The sequence below is a fragment of the Macaca nemestrina genome, chromosome 7 (assembly GCF_043159975.1).
Source record: "Macaca nemestrina isolate mMacNem1 chromosome 7, mMacNem.hap1, whole genome shotgun sequence".
Classification (NCBI taxonomy): domain Eukaryota; kingdom Metazoa; phylum Chordata; class Mammalia; order Primates; family Cercopithecidae; genus Macaca; species Macaca nemestrina.
The window spans coordinates 44,595,376-44,617,155 of NC_092131.1; the positions used below are offsets into that span (position 1 = coordinate 44,595,376).

The window sequence follows — 21,780 nt, forward strand, 5'->3', positions numbered from 1 at the left end:
CTCCTTCTGCTTCACTTTTTGCACCCTTGCCATAGGTGAGTTCATCTGTCCTATTGGCTTTAAGGCCACTTATATATTACCATTTATATATGGTTGGTGCCCCCATTTCTTTTCTTACTTTTTTTCCTCCCAAATATGACATTCCTTTTGCTTTTCTTATTTTATTTTATTTTTTTTTTGAGATGGGGTCTCACTGTCTTGCCCAGGCTGGAGTGCAGTGGTGCAGTTGTGGTTCACTGCAGCCTCAACCTCCCTGGGTTAAAGCCATCCTCCCATCTCAGTCTCCCAAGTAACAGGAGCATGCCACCACGCCCAGCTGAGGTGCCCACATTTCTATCCCCACCTCACCCTTTTCAGACTTTGGTCTTGTATATACAATACATCTCCATGTATATGTCTTATAAACATCTCTAATGTAACACATTGTCAGTGAAACACTTGATTTCCCCTACCAAACTATTTCTTCCCTCTTTTACCTGCTGACTCCGCTGTTCACCCAGGTGCTCAAACCAGACAACCCGGCTCCCACCCACTGAACGTGGAGAAGTGGGGCAAGTGCCAAGAGTCACCTTTGACCCCTCTCTGTCTTAGTCACTTTTCACCTGTGTACTCTCCCCCCAGAGTAGTTTCTATCAGCAAGCACAATTGATTTCTACCAATTCTTTCTACAGTAAATTATCTCTAATTTGTCCATTTTGTCTCCAGTCCTTATCATGATTCTGTAACAGTTGCCTCCTGTGTAGCTGTAGTCTCCTAACTGGTGTCCCTGTTTCTTATCTTGCCTCTTTTCCATTCATTCAACTCATAGTGACCAGAGTGATCTTTTTAACAATACAAAGCATATTCATATTTCTCCCTCAGGTTTTAATAATATAAACCATATGCGTACTCCAACTTTAATACTATCATGATTCTTTACTGAATCTGGAATTAAATCCAGGTTCCTTCTCTTTACCTTTCACTATTTTCTTTTCACCTTGGCTTTTCTATTGCACTTTTTCCGAAATCACTAATTAGAATTTAATGTTAAAGTCAAATGCATGTGGTTTAAAACTCCCAAGTTTCTAAAAACTTTAACAGACTTGATTTTCTGTCTCCATCTCATCCCCCTTTCCTGTTACTCTTTTTCATTTAATAAAATCCACACCAAAACCAAATTACAATTAGCCCTGTCCCAGCCTCTTGAGTCTGATTGCATCAGACATTTCTCAGACTTCCTAGAGAGCTGTTTTGGTTGTTTCATTAGCATTTAGAGGCATTTCTTTAAAATTACAGAAGGTTTTACTCTTGTATATCTTTAGTACACTGTTAGCACTGGAAAATGTCTCAGAGCTTTACTTCGTTTTTGCGGGCACTTCATCTTGGTTCTCTGTCTCTTTCTATGCTGAGTTTTCTGCCTCATTGTTGAGTTTATCTTGTCTCTAGCTGCCCCATGGTTCCATTTTTAATCTTCTATTCTTAGTTTTCCACTTACTCAGTCATTGAGCTATCTGTTCCTTTGATTTCAACTTACACCTTTATGGGAAAACTCTGGAATCTCTACCGTTTAATTTAGCCCCTTGTTTCCAGTTCTATTTCCAGTCTTTTTCTCCTTTGGAGTTACCTCACATTCCATTGTTGCCACTACAGTTCATGAACTTCCTTGACTAACTTCTCTGTCTGATTATTTCATTTTTACCGACAGTATCATCATTCTCCCAATCTGGAAACATTAGTAATCTTTGACTGTCTTTCTTTTCTGTTATATCTAATGTAATTTTAAAAATCCCTTTGTTTCTTACCTTTTGGTATCTCAGTCTTCTTTTTTTTCTGTTCTTCCACGGCCATCAGCTTCGTATAAGCCCTCACAACTCTTCATGCTTGGTTCGATGACATTGTTTTTGGCTAATTTGATTGCCTCCCATCAACCCCCCCCCCCAAACCCTTCTCATTATGTTTGCTCCTGTCCAACATTTCTGTGTGGTCAGCCACATGAAACCCAGGTTACCCTGCAGTTTGTAAAGTCCTTGCTGGCCAGGTATGTCCTCATTCCTCCCTCTCGTTTCCCACTCTTTCTAGTCACCTGTCTTCTATGCCCTAGACATGCGTCTCTTATAATTTCTTCCGTAATGTGCTCACTCTCACCTCCATGCTGTTCTTGCCTAAAATATCTTCTACCTTTCCTTTGTTTATTCCTTGTTTTATTCATGCTTCTTTTTGGTCCCATCACTAGCTGAAAGCAGTTCAACCTAACTGACTTTCTTCTTGACCTTAGGCTGTGCTGGTGATAATACAGGTTTGAACTCTCAGTTAGACTCCAAATCGTATGCGAGTTCAACAAATGTCAGGTGTTCAGAACAAAATGAAACGACCAAACCTCTGTGTCATTACATTTTCCTGAACAGTAAATGAAATCCAAACAAAGAAGGTTGAAGTCTTAAAGTAAGCCAGCTTTAGTGCAAAGGAGAAGGCTGGAAGGTTACAGAAGGCTTCGAATCATCTTTTGAGAGACTTAACACTAATGTGAAGGGGTTCTTTATTTTATTTTATTTTATTTTTTGAGACGGAGATTCACTCTTGTCGCCCAGGCTGGAGTGCAATGGTGTGATCTCAGCTCACTGCAACGTCCGCCTCCTGGATTCAACCAATTCTCCTGCCTCAGCCTCCCGAGTAGCTGGGATTACAGGTGCCCGTCACCATGCCTGACTGATTTTTGTAGTTTTAGTAGAGATGGGGTTTCACCATGTTGGCCAGGTTGGTCTCGAACATCTGACCTCAGGTGATCCACCTTCCTTGGCCTCCCACAATGCTGGGATGACAGGCACGAGCCACTGTGCCCAGCCTGAGAGGGCTTTTAAATATTAACAGAAATAACAGGCCAACTGGAGAATCTTTCTAACCCTTGGTAGTTGCATTTTGCTTGGTGCAAAGAGGAGATAGATGACAGAATGCTTGTCTGCCTCAATCTATGTTAAGGAGTCTGTTAGGAAGATTAACCCTTCCAGATGGTCCTCCAGTGTGTGTTGTAGGTGTTAGATGAAAACAAAAATGATCAGTAGTGAGAAGCCAGCTCTCATTAGTCTTTAGCAGAGGTGGGATAGTGTACAGGTACCAGGTTGTGAAGGTCTGAAGCTCAGCAGGGCCTGCTTTCCAGCTGTGTGATGGTGGGCAAGTTACTAAATATCTTTGGGTCAATTTTTTATATGTAAAAATAAGGTTGGTAATACCTACCTCACAGCGTTGTAGAGAAGGTTAAAGGAGTTAATACATGTAAACTCCTTAGAACAGTGGCTGCCACAAAGTAAGTGCTTACTAAGTCTTTACTATTATGTATACATGATATGACTGGGAAAAGATGACTCATTCAAGATTTTCAGAAAGAACTATTTATTGTGAAACAGGAAATGGCTCTTTAGAATGTGTTATCTTTTTCTAATACTTGACCTGTCTTCAGTGACTCTTGTTTATTTTGGATTATTCATTCATTAATTAACAAGTATATTTTGACATTGTTTATAGTCAAGATCCTAAAAGAGTATACTGTCTGTAGGAGATCATGGTATTTTCAATAGAGGATAGATTCTGAAAAATTGTGAGAGTTGTATGAATGAGGTTCTTCTGGCCCATCTGGGTCTATGAACAATCTAGACATAAGACATCTGGTTTTATCAGAAATTTGAAACATACACATTTTTATGTGTACTCTCCATTCCCAAAGAGAGCCTGGTGCGTGTTTTTGCAGATTTATGTAATATGAGAGTTTCTGGAATCTAGATGAATGTCATTCAGAGTGGTCTCTCTTGAACTTGCCCCACTTGGTTTTTTTCAAAGAAGTGTTGTCATCTGCATGCTATGCTTGTCTTTGGACTTCAGGGTGGTGTAAGAAATGGCTCAGAAGCTATTGCTTGGTCACTTTTGTAATATCAGGGTGCATTAATGGTACAAGCAAGCGATGTGAATTGTCAAAATTTCAGAATTAGACATTTTCTCTTTTTATTAGGATGCTTTAATTTTTTTTTTTTTTTTTTTTGTAGAGACGGGGGTCTTTCTGTGTTGATCTTCCCACCTCAGCCTCCCAAAGTGCTGGGATTATAGGTGTGAGCCATTGTGCTCAGCCACTTTTTTTTTTTTTTTTTTTTAAATCTGTTGATAAAGGCTTGCTTTATGATCCTGTGAAAGTAGATTAGATGTCAGTAGAGTCTTCAGATAATTTGCTTGTTTTATGCTGGAAATTCCTATTAAAATTATGCAATTGGATGAAGCCATTTTGTTATTGTTACTATGAAATGTTTTTTAATAATATAAATATGTTCTTCCTAGAGATAATCCCTTAACCCTTTAGCAGACAGGATAATCAACCACCACATTATCAGAGGGCAAGTCAGATTTTTTTTTTTTTTTTTTTTAAAGTATGGAAAAGTTGTGAGTGCAGAGTGTGATTGTGTGCCTTGGGAGTTGGAAGTGGGCTATAAGTAGGGAGGTAGGAGGTCGGACGCAGGGGCTCACGCTTGTAATCCCAGCACTTTGGGAGGTCCAGGCGGCAGGATCCCTTGAGCCCAGCAGTTCAAGACCACTGTGGGTAACATAGTGAAACACTATGTTTACAAAAACTACAAAAATTAGTTAGGTGTGGTGGTGCATGCCTGTAGTCCCAGCCACTTGGGAGGCTGAAGTGGGAGGATTGCTTCAGCCAGTGAGGTTGAGGCTACAGTGTGCTGTGACTGTGCCACTGCACTCTGGCGTGGGTGACAGAGTGAGACCTTGTCTCAAAAAAAGTAGGGGTGGTGGGGAGGTAGGAGATGAAGAGGACAAAAATCATTGTTTATGCTTTATAATCCTACTGCCACATTTGTCTGTCCAAATAAGTGGAGCGGAAGTATTTCATTTTGGTGTAAAATTATTCCTTCTGGTTCTTTGTAGTGAAGTTGTTTCTACACGTTAGCCATTGACCCAGAATAATAAAACTGAATATAATCCAGCCTCGGTTCTCTTATAGGTAAAATGGGAATATTAACATGTATTAGGCAGGATTTTTGTAAGATTTTAATGAGAGGACATAATGAAGGACCTAAGCTGGAGGTCCATTTCCTTGCCAGGTGCTTTATTCTTTTCTGTCTCTCAACTTGGTCCATGAGATTTAGATACTTTAATTGTATTTTTTGCTGTTATTAATATGTGCAAATCTTGCTTCCACCTGGACTGTGCTTTTTTTGAGAGTAGATCCATTTGTTTTCATTCTTTACAATATATGCTCTTATAATATCTTCTTGTACCTTTTTTTGTAATGTAAAATGTTTTAACTTTTACATTTATCTATATGGTCATTTAATTAGGGTTTCTCTCCATTTGGTCTGTAAGCTTCATGAAGGCTAAGAACATGAAGTTTGGTTTTGCTTAATAATGTTTATTTATAGCCTAGACTAGTGCATGGAATGTAAAAAGTCTTCTGTAAATATTTGTGGAATGAGTGAATGAATGATTGGGTTAAACATGGTAGATTCTAAACAAATTCGTGTTGTGGGAAGGTTGAAATCACCTATCATATCCCTTCCAGACTTAGTCTGAACCCTTCTAGGAGGCAATTAAAAGTTTGCAAAATTTTAGTTAAGACCTTAGATCTCTAAATAACAGAGTGTGTGGGGAAAAGAAAGGTTTATAAATACTTTGAAGTGGTTTAGTATTTTATGTTATTTTAGTGGGGGTTAATACTGTTTATTTTGAATATGTTGTAAAGAACTCTAAGTGTTAAGTTACTATTATTACTTTTAGTATGTATAAGTTTTTTTTTTTTTTTTTTTTGAGACGGAGTCTCGCTCTGTCGCCCAGGCTGGAGTGCAGTGGCCGGATCTCAGCTCACTGCAAGCTCCGCCTCCCGGGTTCACGCCATTCTCCTGCCTCAGCCTCCCGAGTAGCTGGGACTACAGGCGCCCGCCACCTCGCCCGGCTAGTTTTTTTGTATTTTTTAGTAGAGACAGGGTTTCACCGTGTTAGCCAGGATAGTCTCGATCTCCTGACCTCGTGATCCACCCGTCTCGGCCTCCCAAAGTGCTGGGATTACAGGCTTGAGCCACCGCGCCCGGCCGTATGTATAAGTATTAATATTTGTGAGTATGATACTAATTTAAAATGTTGACTCCAAGGACAAAGCTGTCAAACATTGCTTGCTTATTTCCTTTGCACACTTAGCATAAACCTGATTATATAAGAGGAAGCCTTGATGTGTGAGACCCAAGTGTGTCCTTATTTTGGCAGTGCTCATCCAGATTGTTGCAGTCTTCATAAATTCTTGCTTCTCTGTCCCAAATGCTCTGTTTGTCATTCATTCTTCCATCCAAATGTTAACTCTCTTCACCCTTCAGTATTTTGACATGTTGACGATGCATGTACTGACAGCTGACTCATTTCACCTATTGAGTCAGCATCTTACCTTTCCTCTAATCAAGTTACAACTTTATTTGAAGTTATTTCACTGGGTATTAGTAGGTCAAGCTCAATATTATTTTCTTCAAATATGCTTTACACAACCAGACATACCAAAAAGGGAGGGGAGATCTATATGTATCAACAATTTATATTGTTCATTTTAAAAAAAAAACCACAAAAACCTGGCATTGTGTTTTACACAATGCCTAGAATATGGAAAATATTCAATAAACATTCTATGTCTCAAACACTTGAGCTATCACTGTGACAGAGCTACTGTTTCTAGGCTCATTTTGTAAAAGATACTAAAGCTCCAGTGGTGCTTTTTAACAACAACATTAATTGAGCAGCTAAAGTTTACTGACCACCAAATGTGTCCCAGATACTCTTCTATGTGTTTTTATTTTTATGTACTCACTTAATGCTTAAGTAAAGTCTGTGGGGTAGATGCTGTTATTATCCCCTCATTTATAGATGAGGAGACTAAGGGCCAGAGACTCACCTAAGCTTTCCCAGCTAGGAAATGGCAAAGCTGACCTTGGACTCCAGGCAGTCTAACTCTGTAGCCCATCGTCTTAGCTGTCACACTATACTGCCCAAAATTGCCCAGCTGGAGCCTGATTGGAACCCAGGTCCCTCGATTTCAAAGTCCGGGTGTGTGTGACCCTAAGGACAACCTCAATCATCTGGAAGAATGCAGAATGGGCTTACATTTTTCTTTCAAGTTCCCAATTATGCTGAAAGAAATTGAATTCATTTGACATCTTAAACATTTCTGTGATGTTTTTCCAGAATTATAACTGACAGACTTTTGAGATAGTGGACCTAGTTGCCGAGCTTAGTTTTAACTTTATTATACTTATTAAGGCCAACTCTTATTTCTCATATGTGATCTGGCTCCTTGAGTGGAAGATAGAGTTATATAATATGTTTCTGAAAGGGAAAGTAATTTTCAGTATAATCTGAAGAGAAAATGTTTGTACTACCCCGTGGCACGTTTAGCTAAACTCTGGGTTGCAATATTAGACATAGAATGCTGAATTATATCAAGATTGAGAAAAAGACTGTGCTTAGAATTGCACTGTAGGCATGCATATCTTTAGGTTTCAGTGACTGTCTTACCCTTGGAGATGGATGTTTTGTGGCCAGGAAACCAGCAGCATAGAAGGAACATGTTGTAAATAGTGTTTTTTCTTTTTGTTGAGATGGAGTCTCGCTCTGTTGCCCAGGCTGGAGTGCAGTGGCCCGATCTCGGCTCACTGCAAACTCCACCTCCCGGTTCACGCCATTTTCCTGCCTCAGCTTCTCGAGTAGCTGGGACTACAGGCGCCCACCACCACGCCCGGCTAATTTTTTGTGGTTTTAGTAGAGAAGGGGCTTCACTGTGTTAGCCAAGTTGGTCTCAATCTCCTAACCTCGTGATCCGCCCGCCTCGGCCTCTCAAAGTGCTGGGATTACAGGCGTGAGCCATCGCACCCGGCCAATAGTCTTTTTAAATACTTTTCTGTTCCGAAAGTGTTAAGCTGCCCAGACATGTTTGCTGTCTTTTTTAAACTCTCTGCATTACTATTCTCCAAGTTTTTATTTTGGAGTCATATACTCAAAACTGTACATAACCGTATACACACATACATACATAAGTACACACTTGGAAGTTTCTCCGTCTTTATTGTTTTATGCTTGAATAATTTTGCTTTTATACACACTAGGAAATGAAGCTTTGAAATGGGTTTCATGTCTCTTGGCATGGTATTTCAGATTTGAATTTTGGTTTTCCTCAACTCTTTTATGTGGGCTTACATTTGTATTTAACTATAATAATTAAGTAGTGTCCTTTGTATGAAACATGGGAGAGCTTCACAATTAGGGACTGTGTACTACATGCCTGTGTACTCCATGCCATCCCTGGATTTTACTGCCGAGATTATGACTTTAATTATAAATGTACACTCTGCATTACTCTTGGGATTAGAAGCTATTCCACTGTACTCAGTCCTGTGTCAATCTCAGGAGCTTAAGCTCTCATACTTTAAAACTCCCAACAGAGGTTCAAAAATAGCATCTCTAAGCTGGCATTGCAACATTGGATTAACTCTTGCTGTTGTTGTTTTTTGTTTTTTGTTTTTTGTTTTTAATTTTTAAAACTTTTTTTTTAAGTTTCATGGTGACTTTGATCAACTATAAATTATGAATTAACAGATAAGTGGACTGTTAAAATAGCTGCAGGTTCATTTTATTCTGAAATAATTGGCGTTGACGTTAATCTTCAAAACAAATGGAAAGTAGATAGGCCATTTTATCCTTGAAATGCTTGAAAATAGTGTCTTCTTTTATTGCCATTTTTTTTGGCTGGGTTTGGAAGAGGGGAGGTCAATTGAATGTTATGTGCTTGCTGAAAATCTTTAGTTCCATTAACTTATTTCCTTACCTTATAAGCATGGCATAAATAGAAAATAATCTTTTTTCCTGAAGATTTTTGTTTCTCGTACTTCTGAACCTGACTGAAAATTGGGCTTCAGTGATGCTGACTCTCAGGCACATCCTGGAAGTTTGTTCCATAATTCCTTTTTATCAAATTATGCTTTTATGATTTGCTCCTTGTCTTAAAAGACAAGTGCAGAAGAGAAGACAAGTTATGGTTATTTCAGAGTTCTAAATAGACGGCCTTTGTTTAATTCAAGTTTGATATTACTAGAATAAAATTTTAACAAAAAATTAATGTTTCTTTAAAAAAATTTTTTTTTGAAACGGGGTCTTATTGTGTCACCTAGGCTGTAGTGCAGTGGTGTGATCATGGCTCACTGCAACTTCTGCCTCCTGGGCTCAAGCCATCCTCCAACCTCAGCCTCCTAAGTAGCTGAGACTGCAGGCCTGGCTAATCTTTTGTTAGTTGTTTTTTTGTTTTTTTGTTTGTTTTTTTGGTAGAGATGGAGTTTTACCATGTTGCCCAGGTTGGTCTCGAACTCTTTGACTCAAGCGATCCTTCTGCCTCAGCCTTCCAAAGTGCTGGGATTATAGGCGTGAGCCACCATGCCCGGTCAAAAATTTAATGTTTCTAGAAACACTTCAGAATACATTTAAAAAATTGTTTAAAAATAATTTTGAAGATGTGCCAGAAAAAGCAAATATAAGTATTTCTGCACAGAAGATAGTTTTAATAAGTTATGAAATAGGAAATCGATTCCATACAGTATTTATAGATACTTGATAAATATTTGTCAAATGAATGATGACTTTTTTGTGGAAAGCACTTTCCACCCTAGAAGTGATTTTTCATTTAATCTTTACTCAACCCCGTGAAGTACATTTTCTTTTTCTTCTTTTTTTTTTTTTGAGGCAGAGTCTCTGTCACCCAGGATGGAGTGCAGTGGCACAATTTCAGCTCACTGCAACCCTTGCCTCCCAGATTTGAGTGATTCTCCTGCCTCAGCCTCCCAAGTAGTTGGGACTACAGGCACACGCCACCACGCCTGGCTAATTTTTATGTTTTTAGTAAAGATAGGGTCTCACCATGTTGGCCAGGCTGGTCTCGAACTCCTGACCTCAGGTAATCTGCCCGCCTTGGCCTTCCAAAGTGCTGGGATTACAGGCGTGAGCCACCGAACCCAGCCAAAGTATATTTTCTTAATTTTACATGCAAGGAAACTAATGCTCAGAGAAGTAAGTGGCTTGTCCATTGTCAGTAAACAGGAAAAGTGTGATTCTAATTCAGAACCAGATTCCAGGCCAAAGTCTTCACCGTGTCTCACAAGACCCAGGATGATCTTCTGCAGCCGCTTGTCCTTTCTTCTGTCCTTTTCTTCCCCACTTTCCACTCCAGCTCCAGCCACATTCACTTCTTTGCTGATCGTCCGATTCACCAGCATGCGCCTTCTTCCTGCCAGAGTACCTTGCACTTGCCATTTCCCGCCTTGGACCCTCTTCCCCAGACAGCCTCGGCTGACTACCCCACTTCCTTCAAGTATTTGCTCAAATGTCATCTTCCAGGTGAACACTCTGTTTAACATTGTACCCTTCAACCCCAGTGTGCCTAGTCCCCCTTGCCCTGCACACTATTATTCCCCCTATTATACACATTATACCATGTTTATTATTTTTAGTTTCTATTATTTGCCTCTTCCTGCTAGAATGTAAAGCTCAGGACTTTTGTCTCCTCTTCGTTATATTATCACAGTAGTCCCTGGCTGTTGGTGGGTGTTCAATGAATATTTGGTGAATCAGTGAATGATAGAGTGAGTGAATGAAGAGAGGAGCCCATGCCCTTTGCACTAGACTTTCCCATTTTTCATTTATAAATGATAAATGACAAATTTTTCAGGTTATTTTGCTATAGAGGGCATTTCCAAATTATACTACTTAATGTTGTATACTCATCTTCATTTTGAATTTTTTTCCCTATTTTTCTCTTATCCTTGAATATAAACCATTCTGTTTATTTTAAAAAGTCAATTCCGAGTTTTAAGTAAGTTGTTAAAAAAAATGAGACATTACCTTACTGGATATTAATAGGGGAACATAGTTCAGGGAACTGAGGAACTGTGCATTTTTTTTTTTTTTTAGTTAGGTTCTTTCAGATAAGCTGGCTTGTTTCACTCCTTATATTCATACATATTGGGTCATTAAAAACCATCTTGCCTGTAATCCCAGCACTTTGGGAGGCCGAGGTGGGCGATCACGAGGCCAGGAGTTTGAGATCATCCTGGCCAACATGGTTAAACCCCGTCTCTACTAAAAGATACAAAAAATTAGCCGGGTGTGATGGCGCACGCCTGTAGTCCCAGCTACTCAGGAGACTGAGGCAGGAGACTCTCTTGAACCCAGGAGGCAGAGGTTGCAGTGAGCAGAGATGGTGCCATTGCCTCTAGCCTGGCTGACAGGGAGAGACTCTGACTCAAAAACAAAAACAAAAACAAAAAAAAGTCTAGTTTTTTTTGTTTTTTTTTTTTTTTTTTTCCTGAGATGGAGTTTTGCTCTTGTTGTCCAGGCTGGAGTGCAATGGCGCCATCTTGGCTCACTGCAACCTTCGCCTCCCGGGTTCAAGCGATTCTCCTGCCTCAGCCTCCTGAGTAGATGAGATTACAGGCATGCGCCACCACACCCGGCTAATTTTGTATTTTTAGTAGAGATGGGGTTTTTTCATGTTGGTCAGGCTGGTCTCAAACTCCCGACTTCAGGTGATCTGCCCACATCGGCCTCTCAAAGTGCTGGGATTACAGGCATGAGCCACCGTGCCTGGCCATAAAACCATCTTAGTTTTAAAATTTGCATTTCATGACTTGATATTATTAATATACTAGGAAATAATTTATTTTATTAAATGCATTATATCAAGCCTTTTCCTTTATTCTTTAGTCTAATCTTATTTCTAGAGGAATAAACTTATAATTTAAAAATGAAAACATGGGGAAATAAGATGCAATATGTAGAATTTACTTACTCAACTAACATTATGTACCTACTATATTCTAAAACGCCCGCTACGAACAGTTTATTAAAACGTGCAAGGAAGGTATAGTGCTAGTTAAAAAAAAAAGTTGCAGTATAATGTAGCAAGTGCTTGAATGGAGGTATGTGCAGTTTCATGGGAATTTTGTGTTAAGAGTTTTAAGGACTCACATGGCTGCTGTTCCTTCACAATTGCAGAACGTGTGATTTATCCTCTCAGCTTTTATGATGATCTAAATACAGTTGAAGGCCCGGAGAGGTGGCTCACACCTGTAATCCCAGCACTTTGGGAGGCCAAGGCGGGCGGATCACGAGGTCAAGAGATCGAGACCATCCTGGTTAGCACAGTGAAACTCCGTCTCTACCAAAAATACAAAAAATTGCCTGGGCATGGTGGCTGGTGCCTGTAGTCCCAGCTACTCAGGAGGCTGAGGCAGGAGAATGGCGTGAACCCAGGAGGCAGAGCTTGCAGTGAGCCAAGATTGCGCCACTGCACTCCAGCCTGGGCAACAGAGTGAGACTCCGTCTAAAAAAAAAAAAATACAGTTGAAATCAGTACTGTCATTACAGCTAGAATTCTGTTTTCTGTGTTTCTAGAAAAATGTTGGAACAAAGAAGTAATATGGCTCAGAGATCCCCAAATACAGGCCCTTGGAAAAGTTGTTGGCTGTACTGGGAAAGGTGAAAAATAAGGAGAGAGAGGAAGGTCAAGGGAGAGAATATACAACTCTATGTGTGTATGTGTGCACATGCATGTGTATGTGTGTGTGTCTATGTATGAGGGATGATTGCCCACCCTCTTTTTTGTTTTTATTTATATCTTTTTGAGACAAAGTCTCACTCTATTGTCTAGGGTGGAGTACAGTAGCACACTTAGGGCTCACTGCAACCTGGGCTCAAGTGATCCTCCCACCCCAGCCTCCCAAGTACCTGGGACTACAGACACATGCCACCAAGCCCAGCATTTTTTTTTTTTTTTTTGATTTTGTAGAGACGGGATCGCGCTGCGTTGCCTAGGCTAGTCTCAAACACCTGGCTTTTAAACGATCCTCCCACCTTGGCCTCCCAAAGTGCTGGAATTTTGTGTGGGAGCCAATGTGCCTAGCACCATCCCTCCTTTTTAAAGGAAGGATTGTCTTTTATTCTATGATTGTTCTTTCTCTTCTTTTGTTATTATAAAGGAGCTTTATTTTTATGAAATTATAGTGAAAATAAATGGTGGCTATGTTTTTAATGCCTTTACCTGAAGAAAAATGGAAAAAATGCTTTTTTTTTTTTTTTTTGTAATTTTACTGGCACCTAACATCCTCAAAAGAGGGAACCACTGACATGCATACTGTAGAATACTGTATAATTCTTGCAGCTCTTTTTTAGTAAAGTCCATCAAACTCCAGGAGTTCCTCATATTCAAAAGGCCTCGGTTCTTTTCCTCCTGGCATCACTGCCCTGGAAATAAGCCCTTAGGAAATGAATTAATAATAAAGACATTGACTTTGTCAGAACCTTTGGTGGCATCTGTCCTGTGGTGAGTTTGGTGGCAGGAAAATAATTAAACCTCTAATTAGGAGTTGATCAGTTTTAAAATATTGTTTCCTGTGTTGACAAGTTTCAGTAACCACCTTGGCATTAGAAGATAAAGCATGACGGATAACATGCAGTGTTGGAAACACTGTGTCATTTATCACTATGTGCATTTATCACTTTGTGTCATTTATCACTGTGTGCATGTGTGTATGTGTGCATGTGAGCATATTTTCTTTTTCTTCTGATTAGATCATAGTGTCAAAATAACATGAAAGCCCTGAATCATGTAATTTTGCTGCTTGAAGCCATACTAGTCTGTACTAGTAGTGGTGACCTTTGGTTTTTATTTATAAATTGGAGAGCATATTGTTAGCTTTTGGGAAAGGGAAACTGGAGAGCTTCATGACACAATAATAATAAATACATGTTGATTGTCTAATTTGGGAAGAATAATTAATATGTTATTATCTAAAACTTAAACTTACCTGTGTATACTTGCTCACTAGCTTAAGGCTGATTTTATACTGTTTCAAGTTTTAAAACGTGAACATTTGTATTTAATAGAAAAGTTAACCAATTTTTTTTTTTATTTTTTACTTTTATATTGCAACTTCTCTTAAATAACTAGTCGTAACAATGGAAGTATATCTACAGCTCTAATGGGGATTAGTTGCTGTTATTTAATATGATCTTCACCATTATCATCATCGTTATTGGGATGTTCCTTCCCTCCCCTGCAGTAAGACTGCTGGAGCAGTAAGCTACTGGGGTTCAGATACTAGCTGCAGCCGTTCCTAGTGTGTGATGTTGGACAAATGACTTAGCCTTTCTGGGCATCAGTTTTCTCATTTGAAAAACTGGGATATTAATAGTGGCCACACCTAAGATATTCTGAGGATTAAAAGGGATAATGCATGTCAGGAGCTTAGTACAGTGCTTTATAGTAGTAAGTGTTCATGATTATTATTGTTTCTGTTCTTTTTACCTGGAAATTTCAGTCAGTACCCACACCTTGATCTCATCCTTTCATCCTTTTGACACTCTTCTATCTGTGCTAGTCACTCTATGACACATGTTTTGAACCTTTAAAAAATATGTGTGCTAATAATCAGCAAAGTGTTTTTCAAGCTTCCTAACAGATTGGCAAGATTTCTAAAAGCTACGAACTCCACATTCACCTAGTATAGCCAAGGCCAAGAAAGAACGCTTTCACTGTTGTAAATGTTTCCAGGGACCTTCCTTAGCTTGGAAACTAAAAGTTTTCACTGCTAGCTTTAAATAATGGAGAGAAAGAATTTCAAAGGAGGAGGGAGTGAAAGAAGGATTTTAGAGTGCTTACTTTAAAAACAGTGCTTTTTAACCGTAGCCACATATTGAAATCACCGGAGTCACTTTTATAAAATACAAATGCTTAGCAGTGAAATATCCCATCACCACCATCATCAACAACAAACATCTTTGAACTCGCTTCTTTTTACAATAATAAAGTAATTGGAATGGTCAAGTGTTTGATGCTTATTTTAGTTAACAGATTGGTTCTGGGTTAGTTTCTTATTTGCTTATGTGCATTGAAATATCCTGTGTAATCAACATGTTATATTTGGCTCCAGTTCATAGGACATGAAGTCTAAGTTTATTATTTGATTCATTTTAAAGGCTTATAGTTGTCTCCTCGTTTTGAGGAAATATTGTTGGTTATATCTGTGATTTACTGGTGTCAAAAGCAATTCCTATAATGGAAGCTTAATTCTACTAATAAAATAGGATTATTTTTAGGTTTCTTGAAATACGTGCTCCAAAAAGGTAGAGGTAAAATTGATGGCAATGATTTGGACAGACTACATGGGCAGGCAATTAGGCATTTTACCACATTTCTTAGTATACCTAGCTTCAGTCTATCATGGCTCAATCTACTTCGTAATGTTTTATTTATGATAGTGTTTCAGTATTAAGCATCTCCTTAGAACTATGAGACACTGTTAGTTTTCTGTAAATATAGACTCATATGTCTTATGCAAGTAAAATTCTCAGTGATTTTGTTGAAGTTTATGGAGAGTTGCACGTGAAGGACAGAGAATACACGGATAAGGATTTGTACACCTTAAGAGAAAGTTCTGTGGGATTAGAGGCCATACTTACTATTCTTGTTGTGTGCTGGTCCTGTTATTTTTTGTGAAAGTTGGAGAAATAGAAGTAAAAGGGCCAAGTGATTAATACCTTAGGACATTTTCAGGTAAGAAGTATTGTTAATTTAGACAAATTTTATTTTAGATCTTTTGAATGGAAATATAAATATAATTTATAGATATTCATTGAATATTATAAATATTGTTCATTAGCTCAAGTAATGTTATAGTTTAGCTTCCAATGCAAACATATGAACGTTTTATAGAAATATTTGTTCACTCACATTTCCACATGCTTTTCAGTAGTTTATGTGTAAATAATTTACCAGTCCACATTTTCTTTATTAACTTATTTTTTTAAAACAATTTACCTTATTTTTATGATATCATGGGTAATAGATATAATGATGTGGGCCTCTTTTATTTACTTGGCTGGCATATTTGCAAATGTGAATTTAACGTTCTGATTTTTAACAACTTTTGTTGATTGGAGTCCCAGAGTATCAAACCCAGGAGATTGGGCACATATTTTATTTCTTCTACCTTTGTTACTTTTTGCTTTGCAAAGTGCTGAATGAGCTAGGCCTGAAGAAAATGTGGGGTGATATTGGATCCATGATTCTGTGCCCCAAACATTAGATAGGGTGGAATGATGGAAGCGGACTAGTGGGGAAGAATGAGCTGCTTCTGCAAATTGTAAACAACCCTCCCTTTAAATCATGATTAGGGTGAGGGGAGTGCCCCTCAGCAAGAGCTAAACTGTATGTAGATCCTGTTGACTTCTTTAGATACAAAGAGAATCTTTGTCTTAATCTGAGATTGCATCCTCACTTTATGTTGAATTTTATGTCCATTTTCCCATTACATGTAACACTGATAAATTTAAAAATTATTCAGAGGTAATGAACACCTTGGAGGTAGGAGTAGTCATTTTCTCCTGCTTATTGATGAAAATTGATAGGAGAATACTGGGAGACGGTGATATAAAGACATACGGGGAGAATGGCTACTGCTAAAAAGTAAAGAGAAGTACAGTACAGTGAGAAATACAGTTTAGCTGGTCATTGCATTCTTTTCTTGGTGGAGAAACATATTCTGGAAACCAACTTAATTTTAAGAATTCTTCCAGAGCAGTGGAATCTGACCTTATGGGATCTTATCAAGCTGTGATAATGGGATCAATTATTCTCTCTTTTGAACACATACTAACCTTGGATGGAGGAGTCATTGTGCCAGTGACCTTCACGGTATTACATAATCGCTTATTGATTGCTCATTATTTATGGCTGTGCTTCTGTGGGATCCCTTTCCTGGGAGCAGGGATGGCCTCTGCTGGCCAGAGGTTTTCACTGGAAGATAGATGACAGAAGCATCCACTGCCTGGTCTGCTTTGGGATTCTAAGATGACCTTTAATTTTCCTAATTCACATTTATTTCTTAATGACTATAATTTGTTTTTTTCTTCAATCTTGACTTCTGAAGTTTTTAGATTTCCAGGTGACTTGGATTTTGGAGGTGGGTGGCTTTGACTTGTTAAAATCTAGTGTTACTGTATTGTGGTCAGAATTCTTGCCTTTATGATATCTTTTTGTTTTTTATGAGATTCTGTTTATGGCTTCTTAAGCAATCCTTTTAATAACTGTTTCTTTAAAAAGAATATTTGGATCTACTTCGGGGACTGCTTACATAGACACTAAACTTTTCTTATATAGTGGAAACGTTCTGCACTACTCAGAGATTGTTCCTTCTCTGATCTCTGGCCTGTCCTGCCTTCTCACATTCTACATTTTCACACTCCCCTGCGACTAGGTAGATGAGGGAGGAGGTTGGGAGCAGTCTTAGCTATGTGGGACAGTCTGAGGCCCAGACGTTACAGGAAGAACCTCTTGTTTGGACTGGTCATCCTTCAACATGTACAAAACTTTCCTAAATTGTTACCATAAGGGAATTCCTCTTTAAGAACCCCCTTTTGGTTCATCTTGACTGTGTAAGTTTTTTAATTTAATGAAGGTAGGTCATTTTAGAAAGAATTTAGTCTATGATAAAGGACAAATCACAGCTTTTGCTCTATGTGTGAATCCTTGGGGCATGGGCTAGAGGGGAGATAGGGAAGGGGTTTAGCATGATACTTTATGAATGGGGAGTCATTTGTTAATTTTGTCTGCTTTCTTCCTCCTCTTCTGTCTTTGCACACACGCTGTGTTCTGGAATAGGGTGTTACTCTGGTCTTTCACTGTGTTTCAGTGTTGCATTGCACAGTGGTGAAGGGTCCAGGCTCTGGAGCCAGTCCACTTGGGTTTGAATCCTGTCTCTACTGCTTATTAATGTGTAACTATGGGCAAATCACTGAATCTGTGTTTTGGTTTACTCATTTGTTAAATTAGAAATAGTACCTACTGCAGAAGGCCATTGAAGGGATTAAAGGAGATATAATATGTATAAGTGCTTAGACAAAGTGCCCAATACATGTACCCAGTATATTCAATAAATGTGAGTTATTATCCTTATTCCACTGGACAGGTGGATAGCCTGCTTCACATTTGTCTATGACATTATATCAATTTGCACAAATAAAGGATAAATTTCAACTGCCTAACATTAAAAAGCAGGACTAAGTGTTAACTGCCTGAATTTTTTGAACTGCTAAGTGTGTGAATCTCTTGAGTACTATTGCAGTGACCACAAATATTGTTATTGTCATTGCTTAAATGATGATGTACTTTTGGAGGAAAGGCTACAATTCATAGATGCTTTTATGATTTATATGTGCAGTGTTAAGGAGTTCTCCATGTAAATAGTCTGATTTTTAGACTTTATTAAAGTCACTGTATCAAAAATTGAATTAATTAAAATTTCCCTGAAGATTTTGAACTGTAATGAATGCTACATTAATAAGCTTTTTCTTGGCCAGGGCGGTAGCTCATGCTTGTAATCCTAACACTTTGGGAGGCCGAGGTGGGCAGATCACCTGAGGTCAGGAGTTCGAGACCAGCCTGGCCAACATGGCAAAACCCTGTCTCTACTAAAAATACAAAAATTAGCTGGGTGTGGTGGTGGGCGCCTGTAAGCCCAGCTACTCAGGAGGCTGAGACAGGAGAATTGCTTGAACCCTTGAGGCAGAGGTTGCAGTGAGCAACCACTGCACTGCAGCCTGGGTGACAGAACGAGACTTCATCTCAAAAAAACAAAAAAAAACCAAAAGGTTTTTCTTGCCCCGTTTGCAGCGTCAGTATTCCCATTTGGTTGCCAGGTCTGGGGTCTGATTTCGATCTCAAAAAATTTTAGTAATTAACCGTGATGGTCCTGTGCATGAATTAGTCATTGGTTAAGGATATAATCATGCTCATAAGCAGCCTTATTTCGTTTTTATGTATTTATTTTAAATGCCTAAAGCAGGTAGCACTTAGAGAGTTTGGTCTGACTGAATTTAGTTCTTATAGTCTAAGGCTAAATATTTTAAAACCGATTAAATGTTGGGGGGCATAGGATAAGACCTATATCATGACTGCAAGATACATTGTGCTTTTGGGGACCTAGGAGTGATGGGGGAAGGGAAACTCACAGGTTAATAATTTCTAAATTCACTACTGGTTTTTTTTGAGAGTAGCAGTGATGCTATACCTTCAAAAATATGGACTGCTTCTTGTTCTGTAATGTCTGGTAGAGAAAGCCTATGTATTTAGGTGTCCTATCTACTCTCATCTAGGTTTACTTAACTGGCAGTGTTTTGCGGGAATTGCCTGTGAGGTCCCGGGTAGCCATGCTGGCATTTGAGTTGTGGGGTGTAAGGCAGGGTAGAAGGTTGTAGAGAGGAGCCTGGTGGATCCCGGGAAAATGAGGCTGGCCCTCACTTTCTGCTGCTGGTGGCTTTAAGCGGGGTGCTGTATGCTGTTCCCCTCCTCCCCAGGGAGCAGGCAGCCCAAGCCAGGAGTCCATTGTAAAGCATTTACCAGAAGACTGGCCACTGAGGATGATTGCAAGTGACTACACACTGTTAAGGTCCTTCTTGATTAGTACAAAAGGAACATGGGAGTGTGGTTAGAGACCTGGGCACTTTGCCCAGCTCTGTAACCCATTCATAGTGGGACCTCAGTGATTGTCTCTATTTTGTGTGTGTATGTGTATGAAAAATGGAGAATAATGCCACCTGCTTCTTTCTAAGGATGTTCTGAGGATTAATGAGCTAATCACCTTGGATGAAGGCAGCAGAGCCTACCCTGGTTATAGTTTTCATTGCTTTTCCAGGGAAGCTCTGGTTTGGGGGAATAAAATATTGGAAAGAAGATAGGAGGGAATAGGCTGTCTACAGCTTAGTTGGTATATTTGAAGTCCAACTGTAGATCAGGCTCCTTTCTGGCTGGGGAATTTCAACTAACCTAAAATTTCTACATATTTTTTAGAAACAACACCAAGCCAAATGTCTGACCTGCTGTTTGTGGGAAAAGAGCAGATGTCCATTCTGGGAACATATTAATATAAGATGTTAGTGGTTTTCTCTCACAGTACAAGAAGATGGGTAAAAAGAGAATGTAGATTTATGTGGCATTTACTCTTATTTTCCTGTTACTGGTGTGCTCTTTTTGAGAGTTGGTATTGTTTCATTTTGTAGATTTTTCAGATTTCTTTCACAAAGAAACTTCATACAGATCAAGCCAAAACAAAACAAAAACATATAAACACACAACAATAGCTTTAAATACCAAGGATGTCAGCATGAAATTAAAATGAATCAACTGACATTTCTGCTTTGAAATTTTTTAGTAAAACTAATTTAAACCAACAGCGAAAGCTTTCTTGTAAGGGAAGGTTTGACCTTTTTCAGTGTTTTTAGATTTAAAGGTATTGACATTGGGGTGTTTTTGGTTAAAATTTGCTTCAACCTTGTAAAGTCTTTTGGGATTTTGGTCAATCCTTGGTTGTGGAATAGCAAATACAGTCAATTTTGTTGGTACAATGTAGTTTTCAAAGACAAGGTCGCTGAAGTAGTAGATACGGTATCCCCTCCCAATCATGTGTAACTGTGAAAAAGAACACTGTTGTCATGTGAATTCTTATTTTTTTTGAGCTTGCCTTTGAAGTAACTTTCACAGAGAATTCCTGTTACCTGGAAATTGATGACAGACTTACACCATTTCCTTTTTTTTTCTTAGACGTTCCATCCTCAGAGCAGCCTGAACTGTTCCTAAAGAAACTTCAGCAGTGCTGTGTCATTTTTGACTTCATGGACACGCTATCTGATCTTAAAATGAAAGAATACAAGCGCTCCACTCTTAATGAACTGGTGGACTACATTACAATAAGCAGAGGCTGTTTGACAGAGCAGACTTACCCTGAAGTAGTTAGAATGGTGAGTTTCTTTTTTTCTCCGCGGACACTTTTAAGCATCTTCCATAGTGACTCACAGGTGTATATATTGCAAGAGTGAGGTCATTGGAGGTCAACTCCACAAATGAGAGCCAACCTTTGGAGAGCTAAGCAAAAGTAGTCGGCACAGTGCTAGAATTTGAAGAGCATGATTTCATGAGAACGAAATCCAGAACTTTCAACTACGAGAGTGCTGAAGCAATGAATTACTTCAACATATGAAGCCAAGATTGCCAGGGTATTATTGGATTTCTGGCTTTGGCAAAAGAAAAGACACAGGAAAATAACAAAAGTCTTAGATCCATGTTTGAAAAATATTCAAGCCTGTTGGATATCTTTTTTTTTTTTTTTAAATCTTATTCATTGTGGTATATTAGAAATGGCTTTATGCTTAATAAAATTAAGCCTCTCTTGACTAACCCTTCTCTTTATAATCTCCTTGAAGTCAAGGTTGATACCTTTCATGACTTTTGAATAGTGTCATAGATTTTGTGTGGTCATTAGGAGTTACAAGAAAAAACATTATTAACATAATGTGAGTAATTACGTTCTTATTGTGTGAACAATTATTTTAGTTTTTCAAAAGCTGAGCCAAAATGTGATTTTTCTGATAGATTTCTGTGGGAGAGTTGCCTTCCTTGGCATCCCAGAGGATCTTGGAGCTGGAGAGTGCATGCTATTTGGGGATGGGCTTTGCAGGGTGGGGAGGCTGGTATACTGACTGGTGAAATAGCCACAGAGATCCCTTAAGGTCGGTGCATCATTCAGGAGCCCATTGCAGGGTCTGGCACACTCTCTGTGTACTGCTGAACATCTGCCTGGCTTTTGTATTTAGTTCCTTATCATTTGTATTCAACCAATGCAGTAAAGAGACTTTTGTGATGGAGTAGATATGTTTAAAAATTATAGTTCAGATTTG

At 38.8% G+C, this 21,780-nt stretch overlaps 1 protein-coding gene across 7 annotated transcripts in view; it reads left to right on the forward strand.

Annotated features, from left to right (window-relative positions):
• The window catches only part of LOC105473681 (protein phosphatase 2 regulatory subunit B'epsilon), a 175,189-nt gene that overhangs the window by 69,683 nt on the left and 83,726 nt on the right, over positions 1-21,780 (forward strand). For all 7 annotated transcript variants that reach the window (XM_011727596.3, XM_011727598.3, XM_011727597.3 and 4 more), the window contains one exon: positions 20,648-20,844. In XM_011727596.3, the coding sequence (XP_011725898.1) occupies positions 20,648-20,844 (197 nt within the window). The remainder of the gene's footprint in view (positions 1-20,647; positions 20,845-21,780) is intronic.